Source organism: Equus quagga, chromosome 13, assembly GCF_021613505.1.
Source record: "Equus quagga isolate Etosha38 chromosome 13, UCLA_HA_Equagga_1.0, whole genome shotgun sequence".
Taxonomy (NCBI): Eukaryota; Metazoa; Chordata; class Mammalia; order Perissodactyla; family Equidae; genus Equus; species Equus quagga.
Window position 1 is genome coordinate 99,651,437 of NC_060279.1, and position 22,601 is coordinate 99,674,037.

The 22,601-nt window shown below is 37.9% G+C and overlaps 2 protein-coding genes across 2 annotated transcripts in view; one reads left to right on the forward strand and one right to left on the reverse strand.

The window, feature by feature from the left end:
* Positions 1 to 4,785, reverse strand: part of LOC124249787 (zinc finger protein 420) — a 29,201-nt gene extending 24,416 nt beyond the window's left edge. The window contains exons 1-2 of the mRNA XM_046681141.1: positions 4,556 to 4,785; positions 3,029 to 3,079 (exon numbers count right to left, since the gene is read on the reverse strand). The gene's annotated coding sequence lies outside the window, so the exon portion shown is untranslated. The remainder of the gene's footprint in view (positions 1 to 3,028; positions 3,080 to 4,555) is intronic.
* Positions 4,786 to 4,852: 67 nt separating this feature from the next.
* On the forward strand, positions 4,853 to 22,598 carry LOC124249786 (zinc finger protein 568-like). Its single transcript, XM_046681140.1, has 6 exons — positions 4,853 to 5,161; positions 6,840 to 6,917; positions 13,392 to 13,450; positions 15,534 to 15,660; positions 15,958 to 16,050; positions 18,704 to 22,598. The coding sequence occupies exons 2-6, from the start codon at positions 6,905 to 6,907 to the stop codon at positions 20,482 to 20,484; spliced, it is 2,073 nt and encodes a 690-aa protein (XP_046537096.1). The 5' UTR covers positions 4,853 to 5,161; positions 6,840 to 6,904; the 3' UTR covers positions 20,485 to 22,598.
* Positions 22,599 to 22,601: the final 3 nt, after the last annotated feature.

A 22,601-nucleotide genomic window follows, 5' to 3' on the forward strand; every position in this document is an offset into this window, starting at 1 on the left:
AGAATATACAACTATGTACTGGGGGGCTTTGGGGAGAAAAAGTGAAAAAATAAAATCTTTAAAAAAAAAAAAGAAATACAGGGTTAGGGGAACATGTTAAATGACACCACATATAGGCAATCAACAAAATCCAGAATATGGGTAACTCTATAAGAAAACCCTGTTTCTGGAACAGATAAACTGCAAGAAAAGAGAAACAGAGAAAGAAAGATTTAAGAAACATATCATGCTATTACACTAAATAGACATTGTTTGAATATTGATTCTAACAAACCATAAAAAATATTTATGGACAATGGGGGAAATTTGAACACTGGCTATTCCATGACATTAAGAGAGTACTCAGTTTTTTTCTTTTTAGTAATGATGATATTGTGGTTATGTTTTTTAAATAAAAAGTTCTTATCTTTTAGAAACACATATTAAAATATTTGTGGATGAAGTTATATATCTGGAATTTACTTCAAGATAATCCATGTTTTCTTTGGTGGGGGAGGGTGTGGTAGAGCTATAGATGAAACACATTTAGCCATAAATTGATATTTGTTGAAGCTGAGTGATGGGTAGGGTACATGGGGATGCGTTACACTACGCTTTTTTGTTTTTTGTATGTTTGAATTTTTCCATAATAATAAGTTAAAAAGAAAAAGACTTGAAGGATAGATTCCAAATATGAACTGTGATTCATTCCAAGGGAGGGTTTTTGAGTAACTGTTATTTTCTCTCATTTGTTTCTTTTTGTATTTTCTAAATTGTCCCGACGAACATGTACTACTTTGATATCAGAAAACAAGGAAACAATAGCGTCCTGAAATTTAAAAGAAGGACATGTAATGGTTAAAAAAAAAAAGAAATTCTCAATAAATTCAGAGAAAACAGAATATTTAACAGTATGATGATAAACTCTAAGACTTTTTTTAAATTGGGTAATGGAGAAAAAGATAGGGAGGGGGAAAAATGAGGAAATATACCAATTTTATTATTACTCAGAGTTGTGATTCAGGCAGAATTTATGTCAAAGGCATTAAAATAAATTAAAAGTAAGGCACTTCTAGAAATGTGCCCCAAAGATAAACCTCTACAAATAGAAACCATATACACAGTTATGGATCACTGCATTACATAATGCTAAATATTGAAAAAAAATGCCCGCCCATAGGAGACTGCCAGAATAAACTATTACACCCACACAACAGAATATGTAGCTATAAAAAAGAATGATGGAAGAACTGTATAGGCTGCTATGGAATGATCTCTGGGATACATTAAACATGTGAGGGGAAAAAAAAGGAAAATGTAGAACTGTGTACACAGAACACTCCCTTTTAGTTAAGAATGGAGACAATAAAAAATATATACATATGCATATAAACACATACACGCATATATCATTTAAAAGAAAAATAGAAGAATAAACCAAAGAGAAAAATAGGTAGTGATTTACAGAGGGAAGAAAGAAACAGGGTGGAGGGGACAGGAATGGATAGATTTCTCTGAATTCACCTTGTTCTGTAGTTTTGATTTTGGAAATATGTAAATACTTTATGTCATTTTAAAATTAAATGAAAGTGGGGGGAAAACAATCCCTAAAAGTAGAAAGCAAGGTGAAACAAATGAGCCTAACTATATCTCTCAAATTGGTGGCTTAACTATATGTGAGGTGTTACTTTAGGCGCTTTAAAAAACCCAGTAATTTGATTATAGATCACTAGTGGGTTATATCCTACTGAACTCCAAGAAGTCTTGATTATTTCTCTGCATTCATATGGTTAGTAAAAATATTGGTATTGCTACTTTCAAACTCTATCAATTCAAAAGAAGGCAGAAAAGAAGGAAAAGGTAATACAGAATAGATGGGACAAATATAAAACAAATAGCAAGAGATGGATTTGACCCAAATCATATCTATAATCACACTAAATATAAATGGTATAAACACTCCAGTTAAAAGACAGTATCGTTAAACTGGATAAAAACACAAGATCCAACTAAATGCTGCCAACAAGAAATGCACTTTAATTATCAGAACACAAATAGGTTAAAAGTAAAAAGATAGAAAAAGATACACCATGCTAACACTAATGAAAAGCAAACTCGAGTGGCTATGTTAAATATCAGACAAAGTGGATGTTCAGAGCAAAGAATACTACCAGGGATAAAGAAGACCATTTCATAATGATAAGGGGTCCATTCACCATTAGGACATATAATCTAAAACATTTATATACCTAATAACAGGAGCTTCAAAATACATGAAGCACAGATAGAAACTACGAGGAGACAGAGATAAATCCAACAAGTAGACAGAAAATCAGTAAGCGTTCAGAAGATTTAAACAACACTATCAACTTACCTGACCTAGCTGACATTTATAGAACATTCCACCCAACAACAGCAGAATACAGTCTTTTCAAGTGCACACTAAACAATTACTACGATAGACTACACATTCTGGGTCATAAAACAAATCTCAATACATTTAAAAGGATTCAGGTCATTCAAAGTATATTCTCAACACAATGGAATGAAATTAGAAATTAGAAATCAGTAACAGAAAGATCTCTGGAAGATCTTCAAAGTATTTGAAAACTAAATAACATATTTTTAAATAACCCATAAGCCAAAGAAGAAATAAAAATGCAAATTAGAAAGGATTTCAAACAGAAGGCAAAATAAATGAAATAAGATTGGCGAGTGATGACTTTTGAGCTGGACATATGATGGTTCATTACACTTTTGTGTACACTTGAAAATTAACAAAAAGTTAAAAAAACTGTCATAAGTAACACAATATTATCTCTTTCTTAAACTTATGAATCTCAAATCCATTCTCTTCCTCAATTCAACCACCATTGGGAAGCATCTATCACGATTAACTGCACACATTCCTTGCCTCTAATCTACAGAAAACTGCCTTAGCCCTTCGTCATTTGAGAAGGCTTAGCTAGGAAATTTCAAAAAGAAAAACATTCTTATGTCGTGAAAAAAACAAGGCATTTCAGGAAACAAAGAGGAAACATCTACTCACCTTGGGCTTTGCTTTTGAATGTGTAACAGCCATTCTTTCCTCCTCTGGGCTCTACTCTCAGGAAAAGAAAATGGAATGAGATACTTGGCCTTTCTTAGGGTGTACTCTAAATTACAACACATTCCTTGCCCCCTGCCCCACCATCTACCCCTTTTTTAACACAGAGGAAAGTCAGAAGGAGACCAGAACAGTTCTGCACTTTCTGCATCAGAAAGGGGGGCCAAGATCACAGCTGTCTTGGGCTAGAATTTCCTTCTGGATTCAAAGCTGTTCACTGGAGACAGAGCCCTGCAATGGAGTACCACAGGCTCTAAGTGTGTGACTGGCTCCTCTAGCATGCTCTCTGCGGGTATTCCCACTCCTGGACCTCCATTACATTTCCAACTGGCCTGCCTCTCAGCTCTGAACTTCTCATATCAAGACCAGGTCTGTGGCTTAGAAATAACTCATATTCTTCATTCAGGGGCTCAGATTTCTGACTTCCTTCCTTCTCTGCATCCAATACCCTTAAGGCTACAGGTGAGAGGGCACGGGAAGCAGCAGGGAATCTACCTCTACAATCCCAGGGTGTACTAAGGATGGATACAGACATGAAGCAATACAGGTCACGGGTGAACGGAGGGGGAGGGTAGTCACTGTCAGAAGAGAAAGAAGTCAAGTCCTCAGAGGACAGAGCCACTGGGACCCAGAAATACCAAAACTCAATTTTACTCCTGCACCCCACTAAACTCCCATAAGGTCACAGACTATCAAATATACAAATGACCACACAAAGTCACACACAATCACATTTCCACAGTCACAGAGCCAGAGTGAGAATCACCAAGCTCATGCTACACTGTCAGACCGCCTAGTATTAAACAAAATCCCATCATACCCAGAGCAAGCAATCACTCAAGCACATCCAAGCGCCCTGTCAGGGGACACGGCCAAAAACACCCCTTCACAGCAGCGCTTTCACTTTCTTCACACAGTCATGAAAACGGCACACACACACCCCTACAGTCACACACATGGCACACACACAGTCATCCAGTCAGTCAGAAAAACACAACCAAGTACCAGGTCAAGGAAACAAGCAGTTACAAACACTCACTGCAACACTGTCCTAACACCTCAAGTCACAGGCAAACCCCAGCAATACACGATACACAGTCACATACAACACCTCACAGAGACACAAGGACATCCCATTCCCTGTCACAACAGCACTGTCGCACACCTCACAGTCACAAGCAAAGCCCAGTCATACACGCGGTACACATGCAATCACACTGTCACACACCCATATTCTCAGTCAGGAAAGTACGCGGTCACAAACACGGTCACAGCAGTATTATCACACCCTCAGAGTCACAAACAGCTGACACTCACACACACGCTTAGACACAAAGCCACAGTCGCACACGCCCATTCGCGCACAGTCACCAATACCAGGCAGGCGGTCGCACAACACAAAACCGCAGGAGCCACGGCCACACACGCTTCCCCTGCGCGTTTCCGCCCTAGCATTCCGGACATCCTCACCTCGACCGAAGGTGCGCTGCAGGGTCCAGGATCCGGCGCCCGGGCTCCAAGCCCGCTTTCGGTTCGCCCGCCCCGCAACAGCCGAGCCAAGCTCTTTCACAGACGCAGCCCTCTCCCCTCGCGAGGCCCCCACATCGCGCGAACAAACGGAAATGAAGCGGCGCTCGGCACGCGGTGGACCCTGGGAAATGTAGTCCAACGCCGCGGAGGCCGTGGCCGGCTGCCCAGGACGCTGGGAGACGCAGGCTGCTAACCCTCGGCGGGGTTCGTGGACCGGGCGCCAGACCCGGCTCGCCCCAGCGGCCGCGCCCCGGAGGTTTCTGGGAGTGCTCGCCTGAGCTCAGTGCGCAGGCGTCGGGTGCGCTCCGCTGGAGCGGCTGGGGCCTGAGACGGGGAGCAGCGGGTGGTGCCTGGGTCCTAAGGCATCTCGAGAAGGTGGCACTCGCCGGCAGGTGCAGGGGAGGGGCTGGAGCTAGGGCGGCGACCATCCGGAGCTTCGGGCTGGCAGGAGACCCCCCTCTGTGCTTTGCCAGGCCCTTTGGTGTGTGTAAATGTGTGCGAGACGACGCGAGATGTTGGGCGGCCTGGGAGTCCCTCACTGGCCGGGTGTGTGGTTGTATTTCTGCCTGTGTGTGATTCTGCGTGCTGATGGGTGTGAGGTGATTCGTATTGAAGCTGCATGGTAATGACATTTTATAACTGTATGGGATTGTCTGACAGAGTAAGGGCGCTCTGCTGTTGTGGTTTGTTTTGTGTTCATAATTCAGTGTGGTTTCGTGACTGGTGATGGTTTGTGTTATATAAATGTGTTCTTCTCGTGCCTGTATTTCAGCGTCTGTAGAAGTTCCAATAGCAAAACGGCATGCGTGTGACTGAAAAAAAACGATGGATGGTCAAGTTTTTTTCCTTGGATACTAATTTGATGATCTGGGAAAGGTTACCGATTTATCTGGCAAATTTACACATGATTTTTCTATTGGATCAAATACATGTATTATGGAGAAGTATGTAAAATCAACATAGTTTTGTTTGTGTGTTTTTAAGAAAGATGATTTCAAAGCCAGTCCCAAAGTAACTGCTTTTTCCTCTGCCACAGCTCTCCCCCAAAGTAGGCATCCATTCTTTTCTGCTGTTAGGGAGACATTATTGGGAAAGGTTGAAAGGCTATCGACTAATAAATTAATAAAATAACTTTATACGTAAGAAGAGTGAATTTTAGTAGAGTCCAGCATTAGTCAGATTTCCTGAATTCTAAGTCAAACCCTTGTCCCCATTTTCTGATGAGCAAACCTTGACTCACAGAGAGAGAGGAACTTAGGCTCTCTGGTTTGTCGATAAGCCTGACCTTGTCTTCCTTTAAGACCTCATGTTCTTTTTTTTCCCAAATAATCACAGACGTTTGAACTTCCAGGACAGAGGAGACAGAGTTGTAATTACACCACTCCTACAGGGGGAAGAAAATTAATAAAACTTGTTTTGACATTCAGGACCATATACCAAATACTTTGATCTCTTCCCAGTGATGTGACTGGAGTAGCAAGTTTGGTGACCAGGATTGTTGAGGGAAGGAAGCTGTGTGCCTGATCCAGTATAGCTGTGTGAAATAAAGATGGTCAGATTGCACTGACATAGAGTGGGTCAAAGTGTCCAAGTGGAGCAGGAATTTTGTTGGAGTGTACATTAGAGATGTAGATTGGTTTTTTTAAGAGGTGACACATTCTGGTTTCAAGTTAGACAGCATGCATTGATCTTAAGCCATATCTGTTTGATTCTGGATTATCTCTTTTGGCTCTTGAGTCATTGTGATGACTGCTTGCAAGAGTTTAAAAGTGGAAAACAGGAATTGTTAACCTGAGATGAATAGATGCCATGGGATGGGCTTCTTGTTATAGTCATATGTGTGGATATAATGTGAATGTATTTCTAGTGGTCTTAACAATGTTGGGTTAAAGTACTTCTTTGTGAATCTGATAAAACTGCCTATACTTTCTTTAAAATCGGTCTCTTTTTTTTCTTTACAAGGAAAACATGTTACTCATGCATTTAAATTTTAATTTTAAAATTCAAAAGAAAACGGAGACGTTGAAGATTTTGGAGGAAGACAGTGAGCCAAGGGACCTAGATGCTTTGGAAGGAGGCAAAATCCAGAAAGCATGCCCCTTAGCAAGACTGCAGAGAGAAAGGAATGCTTGGGCAATAATCGTTCATAGGTGTCAGGTGCCTTGTTTGCTTATCAACTGGCTGTTTCAGATTTATGTCCTTATGACCCATTTTGACCTTGCAGACCTCTAAGAATTAGTTATCTCTTCAGCCCGGCAACTGGACTCGCCCCCATGGTTGTGGCTCCCCATGAACAGCACTGGTAAGCGTATTCTCTTTCCTGGCACTGGATCATTTTCTTTGAGAGTCTTTTTTGATGCTGGCAAATGATTTTGACCTTTTTCCAATAGATTGGGTTTATACCAGTTGCATGCGACTCAGGCATTTAATCAGTGATGCTGCGAAAGTATTTGAGGCCCTCTGGCATTTTTATAATTATTGTTTCCTAAGATTTTATTTTGAAAAATTTTAAAGCCACAGGAAAACTAAAAGAATAGTATAATATGTACAGTGTATATAGTTCACCTAGATTCACCAGTTTTGAACATTTTGTACCATTGCTTAATCTGTCTACATCTATTTACATATTTTTGTATGTTTTTTGCTCAACATTTATGAGTAAGCTGTAGACATCATATACTTCACCACTAAATATTTCAACATGCGTCTCTAACAACAAGGTTGTTCTCAGGGCGGCCCTGTGGTGCAGTGCTTAAATGCGCACGTTCCACTTCTTGGTGGCCTGGGGTTCGCGGGTTCAGATCCTGGGTGTGGACATGGCACCGCTTTGCACACCATGCTGTGGTAGGCATCCCACATATAAAGTAGAGGAAGATGGGCACGGATGTTAGCTCAGGGCCAGGCTTCCTCAGCAAAAAGAGGAGGATTGGCAGTAGTTAGCTCAGGGCTAATCTTGCTCAAAAAAAAAAAAAAAAAAACCAACAACAAGGTTGTTCTCCTGTAGAACCTCAATATCATGAATACACATAAGAAATTCAACAGTGATTCATAATATCATCTAACATATAATCCATATTTAAATTGCCCCAGTTGTTCCCTAAATGTTCTGTATGTCCTTTTTAAAAATTGATCCACAATCCAAGTCAAAGTCACACATTACATTGGATGGGCTGTCTCTTTTTTAAAACAACAACAACAAACCTTTATTTCTCGCAGTTCTGGAGGCTGGGAAGTCCAAGATCTAGGTGTGGGCAGATTTGGTTCCTGGTGAGAGCCCCCTCCTGGTTTACAGATGTCAGCCATCTTGCTGTTCCCTGAAGAGAGGACATATCTTTTTAGTTTCTTTAATGTGGAGCAGCATTCCCCTTGCCTTTTTTGTGTTTCATGCTGCCATTTTTGAAGAGTTGAAGAGTCTAGAATGTCTGTCTTATAGAATGTCTACCATTCTGTGTTTGTTTGTTTTGTCATGATTAGGTTAAGTTTAAATATATTTGGTGAGAACACTATGAGCGGTGGTGTAGTCTTCCTATTCTATCATATCGAGGAGGACATAATTTAAATTTGATCCATTATTGATGATACTAAATTTGATCACTTTGGTTCAAGTAATGTGTGCACCTGATTTCTCCATAGTAAAAGTTACCCTTTGATTTTGTAAGTCAAGAGGTAATCTAATAGGGATGTTTTGAGACCATTTTATATATAACCATTTACCTAATGGCTTTAGCATCCACTGATGCTCTTTGCCTCAATAAGTTATTAAATTAGGGGTTAAAATGGTGATTTAAAATGTTATCATTCCTTCTTTTGTATAGAAAAGCTTTGCCTTCCCCCTCTTTTCCCTCTCCACTGTTTTTTCTGAGTATCGCTGTGGCTCATAGATTTTTTTTTTTTCCATTCAAAGTATTTTAGTACAAGGAACAAAGTATTTTAGCCCATTATTATCATCATTCTTTATGTTGCTCAAATTGTCCCAATTTGGCCTCTTAGACTGGCTCCTGTCCGCATTTGTCTTTGAGTACTTCCTTACCTTTTTATAAAAAAATTTTATTGAGATTATGATGTTTTACAACCTTGTGAAATTTCAGTTGTACGTTAATTTTTTGTCAGTCATGTTGTAGGTGCACGACTTCACCCTTTTTGCCCACCCCTCAACCCCCCTTTCCCCTGGTAACCACTAATCTCTTCTCTTTGTCTACTTATTTAAATTCCTCATATGAGGGGAGTCATACAGAGATTGTCTTTCTCTATCTGGCTTATTTAACTTAACATAATTCCCTCAAGGTCCGTCCGTGTTGTTGTGAATGGGACAATTTTATCCTTTTTTATGGCTTAGTAGTATTCCATTGTGTGTGTGTGTGTGTGTGTGTGTGTGTGTGTGTGTGTGTATACACCACATCTTCTTTATCCAGTCATCTGTTGATGGGCACTTAGGTTGCTTCCACATCTTGGCTATTGTAAATAATGCTGCGATGAACATAGGGGTGCGTGGGACTTTTGGAATTGCTGATTTCAAGTTCTTTGGTAGATACCCAGTAGTGGGATGGCTGGGTCATATGGTATTTCTATATTTTTTTAAAGATTTTATTTTTTCCTTTTTCTCCCCAAAGCCCCCCGGTACATAGTTGCATATTCTTTGTTGTGGGTCCTTCTAGTTGTGGCATGTGGGACGCTGCCTCAGCGTGGTCTGATGAGCAGTGCCATGTCTGCACCCAGGATTCGAACCAACAAACACTGGGCTGCCTGCAGCGGAGTGCACGAACTTAACCACTCGGCCACGGGGTCAGCCCCAGGTATTTCTATTTTTAATTTTCTGAGAAATCTCCGTACTGTTTTCCACAGTGGCTGCAGCAGTTTGCATTCCTACCAGTAGTGTATGAGGGTTCCTTTTTCTCCACAACCTCTCCAACATTTGTTATTTTTTGTTTTGGTTATTTTAGCCATTCTAATGGTGACATAAGGTGATATATTAGTGTAGTTTTGATTTGCATTTCCTTGATGATAAATGATGATGAGCATGTTTTCATGTCCCTATTGGCCATCCATATATCTTCTTTGGAGAAATGTCTGTTCATATCCCCTTCCCATTTTTTGATCGGGTTGTTTGATTTTTTGTTGTTGAGTTGTGTGAGTTCTTTATATGTTATGGAGATTAACCCTTTGTCGGATATATGATTTGCAAATATTTTTTCCCAGTTGGTGGGTTGTCTTTTCGTTTCAATCCTGTTTTCCCTTGCCTTATAGAAGCTCTTTAGTCTGATGAAGTCCCATTTGTTTATTCTTTCTATTGTTTCCCTTGTGTGAGAAGACATGGTATTGGAAAAGATCCTTTTAAGACTGATGTCAGAGTATATTGCCTATATTTTCTTCTAGAAGCCTTATGGTTTCAGGTCTTACCTTTAAGTCTTTGATCCATTTTGAGTTTATTTTTGTGAATGCCATAAAAGAATGGTCTATTTTCATACTTTTACATATGGCTTTCCAGTTTTCCCGACACCATTTGTTGAAGAAACTTTCTTTTCTCCATTGTGTGTTCTCAGCTCCTTTGTCAAAGAGTAACTGTCCATAGATGTGTGGTTTTATTTCTGGGCTTTCAATTCTGTTCCATTGATCTGTGTGCCTGTTTTTGTACCAGTACCATGCTGTTTTGATTGCGATAGCTTTGTAGTGTATTTTAAAGTCAGGGATTGTGATGCCCCCAGCCTTGTTCTTCTTTCTCAGGATTGCTTTAGCAACGCAGGGTCTTTTGTTGCTCCATATAAATTTTAGGATTTTTTGTTCTATTTCTGTGAAGAATGTTATTGGAATTGCATTGAATCTGTAGATTGGTTTGGGTAGTATGGACATTTTAACTATGTTTATTCTTCCAATCCATGTGCACGGAATGTCTTTCCATCTCTTTATGTCATCATCAATTTCTTTCAGGAAAGTCTTATAGTTTTCATTGTATAGGTCTTTCACTTCCTTGGTTAAATTTATTCCAAGATATTTTATTCTTTTTGTTGTGATTGTGAATGGTATTGTGTTCTTGAGTTCTCTTTCTGTTAGTTCATTATTAGAGTATAGAAATGCTACTGATCTATGTAAGTTGATTCTGTACCCTGCAACTTTGCTGTAATTGTTGATTATTTCTAGTAACTTTCCGATAGATTTTTTTAGCGTTTTCTATAAATAAGATCATGTTGGCTGCAAACAGCGAGAGTTTCACTTCTTCATTGCCTATTTGGATTCCTTTTCTTTCTTTTCCCTGCCTAATTGCTCTGGCCAAAACCTCCAGTACTATGCTGAATAAGAGTGGTGAGAGTGGACACCCTTGTCTTGTTTCTGTTCTCAGAAGGATGGCTTTCAGTTTTTCCACATTGAGTGTGATGTTGGCTGTGGGTTTCTCATATATGGCCTTTATTATGTTGAGGTAATTTCTTTCCATACCCCTTTTATTGAGGGTTTTTACCATGAATGGATGTTGGATCTTGTTGAATGCTTTCTCTGTGTCTATTGAGATGATCATGTGGTTTTTGTTCCTCATTTTGTTGATGTGGTGTATCATGTTGATTGACTTGAGGATGTTGAACTCTCCCCGTGTCCCTAGTATAAATCCCACTGGATCATGGTGTGTGATCTTTTTAATGTTTTGCTGTATTTGGTTTGCCAATATTTTGTTGAGGATTTTTGCATCTATGTTCATCAGTGATATTGGCCTGTAGGTTTCCTTCTTTGAGTTGTCCTTGTCTGGTTTTGGGATCAGGGTGATGTTGGCCTCATAGAATGTGTTAGGAAGTGTTCCATCTTCCTCAATTTTCTGGAATAGTTTTGAGAAGGATAGATATTAAATCTTCTTTGAACATTTGGTAGAATTCCCCAGAGAAGCCGTCTGGTCCTGGACTTTTATTTTGGGGAGGTTTTTGATTACAGTCTCAATCTCTTTACTTGTGATTGGTCTATTCTGATTCTCTGTTTCTTCTTGATTGAGTTTTGGGAGGTTGTAAGAGTCTAAGAATTTATCCATTTCTTCTAGGTTGTCCAGTTTGTTGCCATATAGTTTTTCATAGTATTCTCTTGTAATCATTTGTATTTCTGTGGTGTCCCTTGTGATTTCTCTTCTTTCATTTCTGATGTTATTTATTTGAGTCAGAAAAGGGAGTTACACATATGAAAATGGACAAAACTAGAATGAACTCAATGGTTTTAGATTAGAATTTGAAGTATTAGTGTGAACTTAGACTTTTCATTATATATACATAGATATAAAAATAAATATAGATATAAATGTGTGTATGCAATGTATGTGTCTGTTTATTTATGTTCATAAGCTTTGTCCACTGAGAGGGCCTGGAAGCAGTGACGCTTGATAGCAGTGAAAACGCTAGCACCCAGATCATGGCCTCTAAACACCATTCCCCCTACTATTAGGAACCAGGGCTCCTTGAAGAAATGATTGATTCCAGTGTTGGGGCAGGGCAAATACAAGATGAACCTGGAACATCTTGTATGTGAAAGTAAGGACATGCCCAAAGAATGATAGGGACTTGTTAAAAGGTCCATAGAAGCCAGATAGAAGGAGTTCTCACTTGTCAAATCTGGCACAAAGTGAACAATAATATAAATAATAATAGTAATAGATTATAGGCTTTGAATGAAATAGGAAATCACAAGTCCATACTGATATAAATTAATAAATTGAAGATGTGATGAAGAATGGGATGTTTATATGGTCTCAGAATACTCCCCTCTATAAAATTACTAATTACAAAGGGAAAAAAAGTAATTTTACAGTGGAGAAGGCTGGCAGGTACACCTTATTAATTGATCAAAAAGAATATCACCAGTAATGGGACAAGCTGTCATCCTTTGCCTCCTGATACGCCCTGAGAAGAAGGCATCCTCGCTTCTGTGGCATTCCTTCCAAAATGCAAAAAGACAGGTTTCAGTCGTGGCTCCACCACTTTCTGTGACCATGAGCAAGTTACTTAAACTGTCAGTGCCTCAGTTTTATCACCCAAAGGTGAGGCTAACTCCTTAGATGGTGGTTTTTGAGAATCAGTGATCATGAGGCAACATCAAAGAAAACCAAATTGGAGGGACATTCTCCAGAGACTGGCTTGTAATCATCAAAACTGTCAAGATTATGAAAGTCAGGGCAAGACTGAGAAACTGTTTCAGACTAAAGGAGATTAAAGAGACAAGACATATGAACATGATGTGTGATTCTAAACTGGATCCTTTAGTACAAAGGACATTATTGGCACAATTGGCAAAACTTGAATGGGATCTGATATAGATGGTAGTAATGTATTAATGTTAATTTCTTGATTTTGGTAATTGTATTGTGGTTATGTAGGGACATGTCCTTGTTTGTAGGAAATACACAGCATATTCAGAGGTGATGTGGCATTAGGTAAGCAATTTACTCTCAAATGGTTCAGGGGATAAAAAGTTCCTTGTACTATACTTTCAACTTTTCTGTAAGTTTGAGATTGGATAGGTAGATAAAAAAACAAAAGTATGGAGTGTCTTTAAAAAATAGCTTGGGAATTATACTTCTACTCTTAAAATAATTTTAAAAGTTCATATCGAAGTTCTGTAGGCTTTTGTCAGTTGTGCTTGTACATATTGATGCCTCCAAACAGTATGATTATTCTTGGCTTTTTGATGGGTCTTAAGATTGTTCCCCCCACAAGGTGATTGACCTTATTTACCTGGAGATTTCTTGCCTGCCTTGTCTAGAGCTACTAAGCAAGCCTGATTTTTCATGGCTTCTTTTCCACCCATCCCCCAGCTTGGCCATTTCCAGATTCTGCTCTCTCCCAGGAAGAAGAAGAAATGACCAAGTCCCAAGTGAGTTTTAAATGATATGTTTCTTTTATTGTCTTATTTGGACTGCAGATAAAGTAGGTCACAATAATCCCAACAATAAGATGAAAAACCCTAAATGGATAAAAATCAGTCAGGAAAAAATATAAATGGTTAAGACTAGGAGAAAATTACAATTAGAATATAGAGAAATTGGTTAATTTAGAATTGATCTTCAGGCCAGCCCCATGGCTGAGTGCTTAGGTTCGCGCACTCCACTTTGGTGGCCCAGGGTTTCGCTGGTTCGGATCCTGGGTGCGGATGTGGCACCACTTGTTGGCCCACGCTGAGGCATCGTCCCACATGTCACAACCAGAAGGACCCACAACTAAAATATACAACTATGTACTGGGGGGACTTGGGGAGAATAAGCAGGAAAGAAAAAAAAGAAGATTGGCAACAGTTGTTAGCTCAGGTGCCAATCTAAAAAAAAAAAGAATTGAGCTTCAAATTTGAATCTGATCTTCATGGGAAAAAGAAATTAGGACATAAAATTAAGAAAATTCATTACATAGTTTATGCTGCCTTTCATTAAAAAGCTCATTAATGTCTCAGAAGAAAATAAAATATTTTAATGGACACAAAGTAAAATGCTTTGGCATCTTTTTGAACTGGTGATCCAGAGCTCTCGTCGCTCTCGTCATACCTTCTTTACTCTGGTCTCAAAAAGTGAGGTGTTTCTCCACTCAAAGATATTGTCTTTTCTGTTCTTGATCCCATCTTTCCTGTGTCTTCTGGAACCATTCTCCATTGGTTAATACTTACACTGAAATATATCAGCTAGTTCTTTCTTTACTGCCTCATTTCCCTTCCTTTACTTACTTCATTCTCCACATCCTGGGGAGAAAACAAGCAAACAATTCTTTTGTCCATGTGTCCTCATTAGTTACCTCTGATAATATAGAGGTTAAGTGCACAGACTTCAGAGGTAAAAAGACAGGTTTCAGTCGTGGCTCCACCACTTTCTGTGACCATGAGCAAGTTACTCAGTTTTATCACCCAAAGATGAGGCTAATCCTTAGATGGTGGTTTTTGAGAATCAGTGAGTTGTTCCGTGTAAGTTGCTTAGAGCAGTGATTGGTACCATTTAATATTCACTTGATGTCTGCCTCATTTCTTTCTCAGAAACGGTACTGATGACTTACGTCTTGGTGATTTCTTTCTGTCTCATCCCATTTGTAGTATTTTTGTAACAAAGTCCTCCAAGTATGGGATATGTGGATGCCTCACTTTCTTATTTCCATTACAAGAGGAAGATTTTTTTTTATTCTACATTCTTTTGGAAGTTACGTTTTTCCTTTTTTGTTGGTTTGTTAGTTTTATGAGAGGGGAAGTTAAAATATGGTCTTCATGACTTTTTTTAAGAAATCTAAAATATTTTCCTTAGCTTCGTTATATTATTTTCTCATGATGCTAATTAAGATCCTCTGACAGCTTAAAAACAATTTTCCATTAATGAATGCCTTTCCTTTGTCTGTTTCTTAAGTGGTGGTCGTTTCTAGAATTCATTTGGTGCCCCCCTTTTCATGCTGTTCAGCATAGCCTCAGTGAATGATCACATCCCACTGCAGTGGCTGCAGCTACCAGTTATAGACTAGTGATTATCAAATTGCTCATTCCCTTTCTAGTCCTTGCTTGAGCTCTTGATTAACATATTTAACAGCCAGATGGATCTCCTTACCTGGTTGTTCTGTAGAAAACTTGAATTTTACAGGTCCAAAATTTCATTCTTACCTCTTCTTACCACCTTCTCCCCCCCAGCACCCTTTGCCATATTCCCTGTCCTGGTGACTCACAAAGCCATCTCCTCCTGAGTTCCATCTCTGTTATTTCCCAGTATAGGATCATCTCTCTCGCATATAGCTGATAATGGACCTTTAAGGAGGCTGAAGCAACGAGTAAACCTGTACTTCGAGAAAATATCCTATGTGACTTGTTCTCTTCTAGAATACAAAATAAAACTAGATAAATATTAGGCATCTGTTGTAGCTTTTTATGAATTCTGACCCCTGAATGCTTTCACATGTCACCCAGTATTCTCAAATTGATGAGGAATGTATTGTTACAGGAAACAGTAACATTCAAGGATGTGGCTATTGACTTTACTCAGGAGGAATGGCAACAACTGAAACCTGCTCAGAGGAATTTGTACAGGGATGTGATGCTGGAGAACTATAGCAACCTATTAATAGTAGGTAAGGACAATCTCTGTGAAAATCAGATTCTCCATTTCTGAACTATGAGAGGCCTTTAAATGGGATGGGGGGTATAGCCCTGAGTTGTCACATTAAAAGATCTTATTTCCTTTGTTCACATGATAGTATATATTTCCAGCCATGTTGCATTTCACAGGAAATTTCTTTATGCCTCTCTGGAAACCACACCTTCCTCATTCGTCAGAAGCCCTGTGGCTTCCCATATTCAGCCTAAATTCTGAGATGATACTTTCTCCCTCACGTTAATACCCAAGTCATGTATCTTCTCATAAACAGGCTATCAATTCACCAAACCAGACATCATTTTCAAGTTGGAGCAGGAAGAAGAGCCATGGGCTGTAGAGGAAGGAACGTTAAGAAGACGTTCAGGTGAGTCAGTGAGGCACGTGTGAATGGTGCAGTCACGTGACAGTTGTTTAGAGAACACCTCTGAAACATTTTCCAGTGTGGTTTTCTTAAAGGTCCTAGTCTTTCAAGTGGCAGTTGATATAACTTCCTCAGATACCTACATGGCACTTCTAGATATTTCTTATACATCAGGGCTCTCTTTTTATTGAAGTTGAGAGGATTAACCTTACTTATATTCTGGATGCTGAATCTTCCCATTTCCTTTACAACCTGGTTTTCTTGATTATTTTCCCTTTTGCTTGCATTCTCATTCTTTACCTCCACCTGCTTTCATCTAGTTATCTGCTTATGTATTCAGCCTTTTAAAATACTACAGTCTTACCAAAACTCTTTGACACGTAGGTTCATTTTTCATTTCTTTCTCGTTTAGCTCTTTTCACCCATTGTGAAATGCTTCAGAATCATAAATTTAGAGCCACAGGCATATCTCGCATTGCTTATCATCATACTTTAAAAACTCTCCCACGCGACCCCCGTTTTGTTCTAAAAGTTGCTGCCTTCCTGCCAGCCCAATTCCAGCCTTTCTACCCTTCTGCATTTTTTTCTACCATTTATATTGTGAAATGTAACAAACACATCAAAAAAGCATCAAACGTAAATGTATAACTTAACAAATTATTATTAAGTAGACATCCATGTAGTCAGTACCCTGGTGAAGAAATAGAACATTGCCAGCTCCCCAGAAGCCCTTCACTGATGCCTTGCAATCTCTGTCCCTACCTTTCATCCTAAATAGAAGTGTCCTGACTTTTATGGTAATCACTCTCCTTATTTCTTCCTAGTTTTATAACCTATGCATTCCTAAAGATTATGGTTTAGTTTTAGGAATTTATATAGAGTCTATGCTTCACTCCATTTGCTCAATATTATAATTGCATGATTTGTTCATGCTGCTGTATGTAACTGTAGTTTATTCATTTTTATTGCGGAATAGTTTTCCTTTGCATGACTATACCACAACTTATTTATCCATTCTATTGATGGAAATTTTAGTTTTTTCCAGTTTGTAGCTGTTATAAATAATGCTGCTATGAACATCCTTGTACATACCTCCTGATGCAGATGTGCCTGTATTTCTGTCAGTTATATTCTTAGTAGTATAATTATGATATAATAGGTTATGTGTGTTTTCAACTTTAGTTTGATAATGCCAGACCATTTTCCAAAATGTTTGTTCTGGTATATTCTCACTGGAAGTGTGAATAGACTTGCTCCACAGACTTGCCAACATTTGCTATTATTGATCTTTTTATTTTTAGCCATTCTGTTGAATACATGAGTGGTATTCTCATTGTAGCTTTAATTTGCTTCTTTCTGTGAGCTCAAACACCTTTTCATATGTTTACTACATACGACTTTTCCATTTTGTGAATTGTTAATCCAAGGCTTTTACTTATTTTTCTACTGAATTGTTTGTTTGTTTGTTTCTGTTAAGTTGAAAAAGAACCTTTTTATATTCTGGATCCAGAGTGTTTTGTGGGTTGCATGTGCTGCACAAATCTTTTTCCATTTGATAGCTTGCTTTCTCTGTTTCCTAATGGCATTTTGTGATGAACAGATCTTAAGTTTAATGTAGTGCGTTTTGTAAATCTTTTATTTGAAGGTTAATAGTATCCTGTTTAAAAATTATTTCCCTAATCCAAGCCATGAAGATATTCTCTGATATTCTAAAAGGTTTACTGTTTTGCCTTCAGAATTTAGGTTTGCAGTCTACATGGAATCGGTTTTTCCATATGGTGTGAGACAGGTATCAAGTTCCCTTGGTTCCACGTGGATATCCAGATAATGCAGCACAGTTTATTGAGAAGACCATTCTTTTCCTACTACTCTAGTGTGCCACCTTTCTCATGAGTCAAGTACCTGTACACATGTGAATCTATTTCTGGTGCTCTCTTCATTTCCATCATTCTAATTGTCTATCTTGTGCCACTAGTAAACTGATTTAATAAGTGTTGATGTCTAGTAGAGCAAGTCCTTCCACTTTGTTTTTCTTCTTCAAAATTGTTTTGGCTCTTCTGTGTCCTTAGTGTTTCCATATAAATTTTAGAATCACTTATCTAGTTCCACAAAAAAAAACTGTTGAGAATTAGATTGAGATTGCATTAAATCTACAAATCAGAGGATGGTGGATATCTTTATTATGCCCTCCATTCATGAACATGGTATCCCTCCATTTATTTACCCCTTTGGTTTTTTAATAAAATTTTTAATAATTTTTTTGTGCCTGTTCTTCAATCTCTCATTTTTAACTGCATGACATTTTTTGATGATCCACCTGATCATTCTACTTTTTTTGCAGTCATCCTACATCACATTTTCATCTTATCATTTGTCACTTTTTGATGTTTATTTCCCTGATTTCTGCAAAGTGCAAAGTCACATTAAAAGCACTCAAAAATCTTTATACTAATAAATGTTACTTTTTCTACTCTTAAGTCTTCTAAGAAGTTTTCCTTCTGAAAACAAGGTGATGTGGAATATTTGCACTTGGGATTTCTTTTGTTTTGGGAGACAAGTCCTGAAAGCAGAGAAGCAACTTCACATTAATTAATTTCTGAAATTTTATTAATAATATAATGCTGGAAATTTTATGTTATTTTTTATTCCATTTTAGAAGACTGGGAAGTTGGTGAGCAAATGGAAACAGAACATCAAAGATTTGTGAAAGGAGTTGCAACCATACTTAAGAAAACCTTGATTAAGGAGAAAGGCAGTGAAGTTAAAAAAGTTGGAAAAATGTCTCCTGTGAACTCAGACATTAATTATACAAGGAAATGCCTCTGTAAATGTGACTCTTTAGGAAAGAGTGTGAAACATAATTTAGACTTACTTAATCATGGGAGAACCTGTGTCACAAAGAAACATCATGAATGTAATAAGCCGGGAAAACCCTGCCATAGGTCATCCACTATTGCAGTAGCCCCTTTTAAGTGTGCTCAGTGTGGAAAAGGCTTCATTCAGGAGTTGGATCTCATCAGACATCTGAGAGTTCATACTGCAGAGAAACCTTATGAATGTTATGAATGTGGAAAAGCCTTTAGCCGGAAGGAAAACCTCAGTTCACATCAGAAAATTCATACAGGAGAGAAACCTTATGAATGTAAGGACTGTGGAAAAGCTTTCATTCACATGTCAAACCTAGTTAGACACTATCGAACTCATACAGGAGAAAAACCCTATGCATGTAAGGCATGCTGGAAAGCTTTCAGCCAGAAATCAAATCTCATTGAACATGGGAAAATTCATACTGGAGAGAAACCCTATGAATGTAATGAATGTGGAAAAACATTCAGCCAGAAGCGAAACCTTATTGAGCATGAGAAAATTCACACTGGAGAGAAGCCACATGAATGTAATGAATGTGGGAAAGCATTCTCTCGAATCTCATCTCTTACTCTACATAAAAGAAGTCACACAGGGGAGAAACCCTATAAATGTAATATATGTGGAAAAGCCTTCTCTCAGTGCTCAGTATTTATTATACATATGAGAAGTCACACAGGTGAGAAACCTTATGAATGTAATGAATGTGGGAAAGCCTTCTCCCGAAGATCATCTCTTACTGTACATATGAGAAATCATACAGGTGAAAAACCTTATGAATGTAATGATTGTGGAAAAGCCTTCAGCCAAAAGGAAAACCTCATTACACATAAGAAAATTCATACTGGAGAGAGACCTTTTGAATGTAGTGAATGTGGAAAAGCTTTTATTCAGATGTCAAACCTTATCAGACACCAGAGAATTCATACTGGAGAGAAACCTTATACGTGTAAGCAGTGTGGGAAGGCGTTTAGTCACAAATCAAATCTCACTGAGCATGAAAAAATTCATACTAGAGAGAAACCTTATGAATGTACTAAGTGTGAAAAAGCCTTTAGACATAAGCAAAATCTCAGTGAGCATCAGAAAATTCACACTGGAGAGAAACCTTATGAATGTAATGAATGTGGTAAAGCCTTCTCTCGAATCTCCTCTCTTACTCTTCATCTGAGACGTCACACAGGGGAGAAACCCTGTGAATGTAGTGAATGTGGGAAAGCGTTCTCTCAAGGTTCATTACTTATTATGCATATGAGGAGTCATAGAGGTGAGAAACCATTTGAATGTAATGAATGTGGGAAGGCATTTTCTCAAAAAGCATCTCTTACTGTCCATGTGAAAGGTCATTCAGGTGAGAAATACAGTAAGTGTAATGAATGTGGGAAGGCCTTCTCTCGAGTTTCAGCCCTTGCTCTACATTCGAGAACACATACAGGTGAGAAGCCCTATCAGTGTGATGAGTGTGGGAAAGCTTTCAGACAGAACTCACACTTCATTAGACATCAACAAATTCATAGTCGGTATAAACCTTCGAGTGTCAGAAAATCTTCAGTAGAAATTCACATCTTCTAGCTCATCTAAAAATTCATTCTTCAGCAAAACGCTATGAAAGTGAAAAAGCCTTCAGTAAAAACTCAAAATTTATGAAACAAATAGAGTCACACTGAGGGAAAAGACCATCAGTGTTGTGAAAATCCTGTACCCACAAAAAACTACAGCAAACATTGTTCTTAACAATGAAACTTAGAAGCATGACCATTAATGTAAGGAATAAGATGTGAATGCCTTCTGTTGCTACTATTTGTTCAGTAGTAGTCACAGCCAACAACCTCTTCCAAGTATTCACTGGATGAGAAGGAGTAGGCATCATCTCATTTCTACTAATCGGATGATGATCTAGATGAACTAGTCAATGAAACAAATATGAGAAAAATAAATGCATAATATAGATTGAAAATGAAAGGTTAAGATCATGGTTTGAATCTTGGCTCTCAAGTGTGACTTTTTGTAAATTACTTAACCTCTGTATAAAATGAGGATAATAGTAGTGCCCACTTCATAGTGTTCTTAAAAGGATTACATGAGTTAATAGCTACAAATCACATATAACAGTGCATGGTGTCATTTCAGTATTCTGTAATTGTTAGGCATTCATATTGTCATCATGTGCAAATGATATGCATATATAGAAAAAACCCAATAGAGAACCTCCCAATAAGAGATAGTTAACATACAAAACTCAATAGCATTTCATTATGCCAATGATATCAAACTAAAAATGTAATCTAAAACAAAACTTAAAAATGTGTATAAGTAAATCTAATTAAAATATGTGCAGAAAATTATAAAACATTGAAAGACAAAAGAAATCTGGGTAAGAAAGGAATAGACAATATTTTAAAGGTATCAGTTTTCCTACAAGTTAATTTGTAAATTCATTGCAGCTTCAATTACAACTCCATCAGCTTGACATACTGATTTAAAAATTTATAGCAAAATGTCTACAAATAACAGAAAAAAAAATTTAACAGGTAGGGAGACACCCCCAACAGATATCAAAATTTATTGTAATGCTATAATAATTAAAACCCTGTGTTATTGGTATAGTAACAGGCAAAACAGAATAGAGAGCCCAGAAACAACCATGTAATTTAGGACCTTTGCATATGATAAAGGTGACATCACAAAAGTGGGGAAATAATAAACTATGCACACTGTGGTATTGGGATAATGGCTTTTAAACTTTACTTATACAGAAGTCCTAAAACCAAAATTCTAAATCTAAAGAAAATATAGAATGCCTGTAACAGCATTTGTCCAATAGAAATTTCTGCAGTGATGTAAATGTTCTGTATCTGCCCCATCGTTTATAGTAGCCGATAATCACTCATGGCCATTCAGCACTTGAGGTGTAGCTACTGTGACTAAGAAAGTGGTTTTCAAAATTACATTAACATTTTAAGAGTACTTGAGGGAAGCATTTCTTTAAAACATACAATAGGGGTGGGCCCCATGGCCTAGTGGTTAAGTTCGGCGCGCTCTGCTTCAGTGGCCTGGGTTCAGCGTCCAGGCATGGACCTAACACGACTCGGTGGCAATGCCATGGCAGGAACCCACATACAAAACAGGAAGACTGACACAGATGTTAGCTCAGGGAGAATCTTCCTCAGCAAACAAACAAACAAAAAGATACACTGAGACTCATCAATTCCACTCTGAGACTATGACTTAGGAGCCTTCTAACATTTTTAGCTAATGTGTCTTCTAAGATTTTAAAGAGCTATTTATGCCTTGTAAATTTTTTAAAGTTAATGTATAAATATTTCATCATGGTCTTAAACAGATGCCAAGTTTCTAATTTCCACCATAATGTTAATGTTTCATTTTAAAGTAGTAAATCACTACTTTAAATATCCCAATGGAATCTAAATACTTAATGATTGGATACCATCAGACATGTACATGAATAAGCTCTTTAACAAGTTTTATATTCCTTTCTCTCTTTAATCATATTTGTAGTCCTCTTTTCTCACAAAATTTTATCATACTATATTTTTATGCTTGAAAGTCTTATTTATTGATCATTATAGCATAATTCTATGCAATAAAAATGTATATAAACTGAAACTTTAAAAGTTTTCTGTGAACATAAGGAATAGATCAAAATAAAGTAGTATAAATTTTTATTA